The sequence below is a fragment of the Brachyhypopomus gauderio genome, unplaced genomic scaffold (assembly GCF_052324685.1).
Source record: "Brachyhypopomus gauderio isolate BG-103 unplaced genomic scaffold, BGAUD_0.2 sc65, whole genome shotgun sequence".
NCBI lineage: Eukaryota > Metazoa > Chordata > Actinopteri > Gymnotiformes > Hypopomidae > Brachyhypopomus > Brachyhypopomus gauderio.
The window spans coordinates 1,983,403-1,990,902 of record NW_027506886.1 but is presented as its reverse complement, the minus strand read 5'-3'; the positions used below and the strand labels follow the sequence as shown (position 1 = coordinate 1,990,902).

The 7,500-nt window shown below is 47.6% G+C and overlaps 1 protein-coding gene across 1 annotated transcript in view; it reads right to left on the bottom strand.

Moving 5' to 3' along the window:
* The window catches only part of rimbp2b (RIMS binding protein 2b), a 58,508-nt gene that overhangs the window by 41,982 nt on the left and 9,026 nt on the right, over positions 1-7,500 (bottom strand). Inside the window, exons 3-4 of the mRNA XM_076989035.1 lie at positions 5,692-5,781; positions 1,022-1,144 (exon numbers count right to left, since the gene is read on the bottom strand). Coding sequence (XP_076845150.1) covers positions 1,022-1,144; positions 5,692-5,781 — 213 coding nt within the window. The remainder of the gene's footprint in view (positions 1-1,021; positions 1,145-5,691; positions 5,782-7,500) is intronic.

Sequence of the window (7,500 nt, the reverse complement as noted above, 5' to 3'; positions counted from 1 at the left end):
ACCAGGAGAGAGAAAGAAGGAGTAAGAGATATAGTGAGAGAGAGAGAGAGAGAGAGAGAGAGAGAGGGAGGGAGGGAGAGAGGAACAGCTATAGAGTGATAAGTCACGGACAGGATGAGTGAATTAAAGGACAAAAGGATTGAAAAGAAAAAGAATGAGGAAGGATGACAGGAATAATGATGGATAGAGCAAAATCTGAGAATCTGAGGCAGATGACAAGAGGCCTGGAAGATGGTGCAGGAGAGAACCGACACACACGTCTCTGATATAGGGCTGAAAACACCAGTCTGAAGCCCTCGACCCACACGGTGGAGCGTCTAGGGGTGTGGTGAATGCCAGAAGAATCCCCTCCAAATGGCTACATCTCCATCATATGCTACATCTGTCAGCTACACCTGCTCATTTCACACACTCCAGAGTTTCTAAGGACCTGAAGGGATGGAGATCTATGAGTAGAAAGTCCATCTCTGCTACCCAAGCGTCAGATGGCTGTTGGAAGCATTATACCCAAGGGCACTAGCACACGTTCAAACGATCAGGTATCCACATCTGGTTCTCCCGAGCTTTCACGTATCTCCTCAGATGGAGCACGGCTAGAGGAGCACGGCTTTGGAAAAGGCTTATCTGAGTCTCCGCTGAGGTTAGTCTCAGCTGCAAAGCAGATTAGATTACACCTAAGTGTGCAAACACCAAATTGTGATTGATTTTCATATGCCACCTCAAGAAACCCATGCAGCAGTGCAACGTTCACTCAGAACGTGGTCAGTTAGGAGCAGAAGCAAAACGCTTCCCATGCTGGTGTGAAGAAGCCAGACAAGTCCACGATACCACTGGCAGCTCAGAACATCACCATGAGCTTTAGATAATACATTTAATATGTGACTATTGTAGTACCATCTATATAGTACTGGCGCCCTGTATCTATGGTCCAGGAAGCATCTCAGGAACCTCTGAAGGCCAGGGCGTGGGTTGAAGGCCAGGGCGTGGGGTGAAGGTGAGTGGAGCAGGATGGATCTCTTACCTGCAGCACCTGCTCTAGGTTCTCCAGTTTGCCTTGGAGCTGAGTCCTCTCCCACAGGGCGCAATCTCTCTCCACAGTCACTGAACACAGAGCCTGCTGCAACCAGTCATAATCATGTTTCACCTGTGTCGGAAGGGGGGGGGGGGGGGGGGGGGTAAGGAGAGAGGGGGAGAAGTGAGGGAGAGAGTGAGAAAGAAGGGAAGGGAGAGAAAGAGAGAGAGAGGAAGAGAGAAATTTATCACATCTTTATTGGGCCACTCCAATTTAACCACTAATGATTCCTAGTTAAAATTCCATCCTAATTAAATTTAGATTCTTTTCCCTTAGATAAAAAATGATTGTAATAAAAAAAACGATGGGGCCTCCTCGGGGGAGAAGAGAGAGAGTGGGGGGGGGGGGGGTTGAACCATTCCTCCGATATTTGAAGATCATATTTTGTCAAAAGGTGACGTTGTGAGTGGGGAAAAAAGAAGAAATCCCATTGAAGAGGTTCAAGCGATTCTGACCTCACCAAAACAAAACAAAACAAAACAAAAAAAACAAAAAAAAAAAGATGATGAAAGCTGTTGGAACATAAAAGTGATGTTTCTGAGGACAGGATGAGGACAGGGTGAGGACAGGATGAGGACAGGATGAGGACAGGGTGAGGACAGGATGAGGACAGAGGGAGGACAGAGGGAGGACAGGGTGAGGACAGGATGAGGACAGAGGGAGGACAGTATGAGGACAGTATGAGGACAGGATGAGGACAGGGTGAGGACAGGGTGAGGACAGGATGAGGACAGAGGGAGGACAGAGGGAGGACAGTATGAGGACAGTATGAGGACAGGATGAGGACAGAGGGAGGACAGGGGAGGACAGGATGAGGACAGGATGAGGACAGTATGAGGACAGGATGAGGACAGAGGGAGGACAGGGGAGGACAGGATGAGGACAGGGGGAGGACAGGGTGAGGACAGGATGAGGACAGATGGAGGACAGTATGAGGACAGGATGAGGACAGAGGGAGGACAGAGGGAGGTCAGGATGAGGACAGGATGTGGACAGAGGGAGGACAGAGGGAGGTCAGGATGAGGACAGGATGAGGACGGGGGAGGACAGCTGATGTGAGCGTGCTGTCTGGACACAAAGGCCCAGTGAGACAAGTGAGACAGGTGAAGGGTGAACATCTCTCTTAGGTAACATTCAGATAGCGTTCTGAATGACACCTCTGTCTTTTATAATGTGCAAGGCCCCATTACAATGTCTAGCCAATTGGAACGTGTAACTAATTGGCTTGTAGTATATGAATAAACCCTGATAGCTTGTGTGAAGCTCAGCTCTTCAGATAACATGATATAATGTAAACACTTAAGAACACGCTAACTAGAGTGAGGATGCAGACAGAGCTGGAGAGACTGCCCATGCCAGTTCCCTGCAGGGTGTCCAATCTGCTGTGCACCAGGTTAAACCACAAACCACACTAGCCAAACGCAGCCAACACAGGCTGTTGTAGCGTTAAGGAATTTGTGCTCTTTCTAACACATTTGTATGTATCGTAGCTCGTTCCTCTCTTCACAGGTTGTAAGCAAGTGGGGTAAATGGACTAGGGGTAAGTAAGTACAACAACAACCCCGCCCCCGTACAGCAGAATAGGTGGGGTTTGGATCTGTTCAGGAAGTTCTGGTCACAGCTCAGAGTGACAGACCAGACCAAAACCTCCTAACACAGATGCTAAGTACCATCTTAAAGTGAAGAGCTCCTTAATAATCCTGGGGTTTAGGATGCTAATCCTTCACAAGGTCTCCTAATGTTCGTACAATATTTGCAAGGTTCGTGAATTTGGTCTGATATCTGCTGATAACTGTATTTACAGTATTAAATGAGACCTTTAAGTAGGTGAGGCTGTGATAGCAGAGATCCTAACAGTAAAACATACACAACTGTCTTTTTCTAGATGCTCTTATCAAGAGTGATTTACATATTTATCAGTATGACATCATCTCTGCTGGAACTTAGTGTTGCTAGCAATTAAAAAAGAGCTGACCTAAGGTCAGTTATTGCCATCTCTTGTTGTTAATAAGCACTGTTGCATGAGAATGTAGGTACTGATCAGCAATCAGTGTTCTGAGGTGACCAGTTCAAGTGGGTCCTGATTGTCTGTTTCAGCGATGTAGAGCAGAGGCTCTTAAACACATGCTTACGGGGTCGGAGGAGAGGAGGAGAGATCTTTACAGTGACGTGGCAGAAAGGAAGTAGAATGATTCTGAAGGATTTCTGAACATTAAACATAAATGAATACTGTCGAATACTGTCTGAACAGGTTCTGCTTAGTGCCTCTATAACAAGCTCCCACTGGGAAGAAAGAGAGGGAGAGAAAGAGAGAGAGAGAGAGAGAGAGAGAGAGAGAGAGAGAGAGAGAGAGAGAGAAAGCAGTAGGGTCGGCTTCTGTATTGATCACACTGTCGCTGGCAATAAAAGAGCTGAGCTGTCACTCACACACACACACACACACACACACACACACACACACACACACACACACACACACACACACACACACACACTGCATCTGGAACAGGGCTCCGGAGTCTCCCTCTAGAAGAAATGAAGAACTTGTTATCATCACACAAATAGAACAGACCCAGTTGGTGGAGTGAAGCCTACACAATGACTTTGTAGTGCACACCAGTCCTGCAGCAGCCCTACACAGGGAGGTTAGTGGACACTGACACCCATGTTTTTACCTGGATCCACACCACAAGACTGAAATACACAATGGCAATTAACACTATTTACATCTGCAGTAAACCATATTACATTCACAATTGTTCTTATTTCAAAACTCAATACTCTTATTTCGAGAGACCGCAGGTAACACAAGACACTGATGGTTCAGTATTTGGTTTCAAATTCTTCGCAATAGTCCTGGGTATCTATGGCCTACAGACATCACTAGATGTTGAGTAATGGACCTACAGACATCACTAGATGCTGGGTGTCTGTGACCTACAGACATCACTAGATGCTGGGTGTCTGTGACCTACAGACATTACTAGATGTTGAGTATCGGACCTACAGACAGCACTAGATGGTGGGTATCTATGGCCTACAGACATCACTAGACGATGGGTGTCTGTGACCTACAGACATCATTAGACGGTGGGTGTCTGTGACCTACAGACATCACTAGATGATGGGTGTCTGTGACCCAGAACAGATGAGCACCCTTGCTGATGCTCTGACAACCCAGAAATGCAGTCACTTTCAGTTCCTGCTTGTTTCGGTGACTTTGTGCATTCAGGCTCGTCACCAGTTAGCGAACTGCATGCTGGGTAGTGTTGGCTCGGCCCACTAGGCCAGAGGCCATTCCACTTCTTCACCCTCGTAAACCCCATCTTAGATCCTGCGGCACGGCACCCGGCAGTAGCTGGAGCTGATGAGCATGGCTGTGTGTTCCTGCCCCACGACAGCTGGGTTGGACCCACCACATGTGTCGGTTGGGTCGTTTGTCTTATGTCTCAGCCTTCTGCTGGGGTGCGGTACTGAACGGGCCCTCACCGAGGTCGTACTGAGTCCAGATGTGCAGAATCAGCTCCACGTCATTCATTTGGATCTCAAGCATGAACTAAGAACATAGCGCCTGTCAAAGAGAGCGCGAGAAGTCAAATGTCCAATTACGTCTGGGTGTGTGACATGATGGGCCCTGTAGTTCATTTCCCACTGAAGTGCACAGCTTTGAAATGAAAGCCGACAGTATGAACTCGAAATTCATAGCCACCGACTCCAATCCAATTAACTGGAGCTCAGAGACAGACAGACAGAAATATCAGAGTGCAGGTACTTTCAAACAGCACTGTGAGATGCCATTCAATCTTCTGTTTATCGCTCTAGGAGCGTCACGCGTACCTCAGGGATTCCTTAAGAAATCACCACATACCACATCCCAGGGCAAACGTGCACGTTCAAACAGCCTTCTCACTACGCACAGGAGCCGTGCTATCCGCGCTCCTATTGGAATGCGAACAGTAAATATCACCAATCCACCGTGAAGCATCTCGTTAATGATATCACATTCCCCCCGAGCTCGCTAAAGCCGAGTGCTTTGCGGTGCGTTAGGGAGCAGTAACAGAAGGCTGTCCTGGTGATCCCCTCCTCTCCCGCACGCCGCACTCTCTCCGCCTCTCTCCTGCATTCATAAATGTGTGATGAGAGAGCAGGGATCTTGTTTTTTGAGGTTACATACCAACCAGACTATATATTGCCTTCCTTCTCAAACACACAAATTGCAAGACAAAATCGTGCGCGCACTCACATACATGTACAAGCCTGTAAGGAGGTAAACTCCTCTATCTGACAGAGAGTGGAAGACCACTCCCAGACTGTAGCAGATGGAGGGATCTGATTGGATGGTAGCGCTCGGAGACGTAGGGTGAGCATCCCAGGGTGTTGAGCAGCAGTGCAGCCGCTCACAGACCAAACCATCACCAAATGACAAGAACCACAAGGCGTAGAGAACAACAAGGTGTGAGTATATACAGTGTGTGTGTGTGTGTGTGTGTGTGTGTGTGTGTGTGTGTGTGTGTGTGTGTGTGTGTGTGTGTGTGTGTGTGTGTGTGTGTGTGTGTGTGTGTTGCAAGGGATTCATTATCAAGCTTTAGAACAGAGTGGGGAAATCCTCCAAAGCTTACCTGCGCATTTTCTGGAATGTTCCAGGTATTGGTCAACAACGTGGGATTTAAAAGTGGTTTTCCCTGCAGAACATTCTGCAGCTCACTCGCCTGATGAGACACACACACAAACACACACACACAACCAGAAAAAGAAAGATTTATTCCTAATTATAGCAAGAAAATGTTACTAAGCCCAAGCCTGTAGGAAACCTCGAGAATGAGGTGTATGGTGGATCCTCACAGACGTATACAGAAACCACCATTGTACACACTGGAGATACACGCACACTGTGTCTGCAATACTGCTATAGCAGGTCAATGAATTATTCATTCTAAAAAGGGATAAAGAGAGAGAGAGAGAGAGAGAGAGAGAGAGAGAGAGAGAGAGAGAGAGAGAGAGAGAGAGAGAGAGAGAGAGAGAGAGATTGAACATTGGAAGGGGGGAGGACTGATGTGTCATGACAGAGAAGAGAGACCCTCAGAACTGCATGAAGCATTTATGATTCACTTATGTCTGAAGATGAGTCTGTGTGCCTTTTAATAGCTCTGTGTAATTAGCTTAACATCCCAACTCATTGGATAAGCCTCAGTGCAGTGTTGATTTACCACTCTCCTTCAACTCTACCTCCCTCCACCCACACTCTCTCCTTCAACTCTACCTCTCTCTACCCTCACTCTCTCTTTCCTCTCAATCACCCTCCCTCTCCATCTCTTTTTCCAGACAGAGACAGAGATTAAGTGTTGAGGAAGGAACTTCATTTCACTCTGTCAACATCCATGAAGTGTGCCTCTAACCCCACTTGCACCTGAGAAGGACTAACATGCCTAGTCCAGCCAAGACTCTACACAGTACTGACACACTGCACTCTAGCCAAGTCACTGCAAAGTACTGACACACTGCACTCTAGCCAAGACAATGCACAGTACTGACACACTGCACTCTAGCCAAGAGACTGCAAAGTACCGACACACTGCACTCTAGCCAAGACACTGCAAAGTACTGACACACTGCACTCTAGCCAAGACACTGCACAGTACTGACACACTGCACTCTAGCCAAGACACTGCAAAGTACTGACACACTGCACTCTAGCCAAGACACTGCAAAGTACTGACATACTGCACTCTAGCCAAGACACTGCAAAGTACTGACACACTGCACTCTAGCCAAGACACTGCAAAGTACTGACACACTGCACTCTAGCCAAGACACTGCAAAGTACTGACACACTGCACTCTAGCCAAGACCCTGCAAAGTACTGACACACTGCACTCTAGCCAAGACACTGCAAAGTACTGACACACTGCACTCTGGCCAAGACACTGCAAAGTACTGACACACTGCACTCTGGCCAAGACCAACCACCCTGTAAAGTACTGACATGCTCCACTGTAGCCTAGACACTGCAAATGACTCACATACTGCACTCCAGCCAAAACCAACTACATTGTAAAGTACTGACACATTCCACTATAGCCAACTACCTGTAAAGTACTGACAGCTTTCACTTACATTGGTGTGTGTGTGTGTGTGTGAGAGAGAGAGAGAGAGAGAGAATAGGGGACACACACACACACACAAAGCCCCTTCATGTATGCGCGGACACATGCAAACACAGACGTAAGGCTCAGAACAGAACTTCGAATGGATTCCTCTCCGTTGGCTCTTGCTGTAAAGTCACTGTCATTTTCAGTTGTGCTCCATCTGCCCTGCAGTGACCCACGACCGTACTAGCAGACTGAGATTCAGAGTCGTGGGACAAACCAGGGAGACGGAGAAAAGGAGAGCAAAATAACGAGGGGAGAGAGGGATGGTGAGGGAGAGGG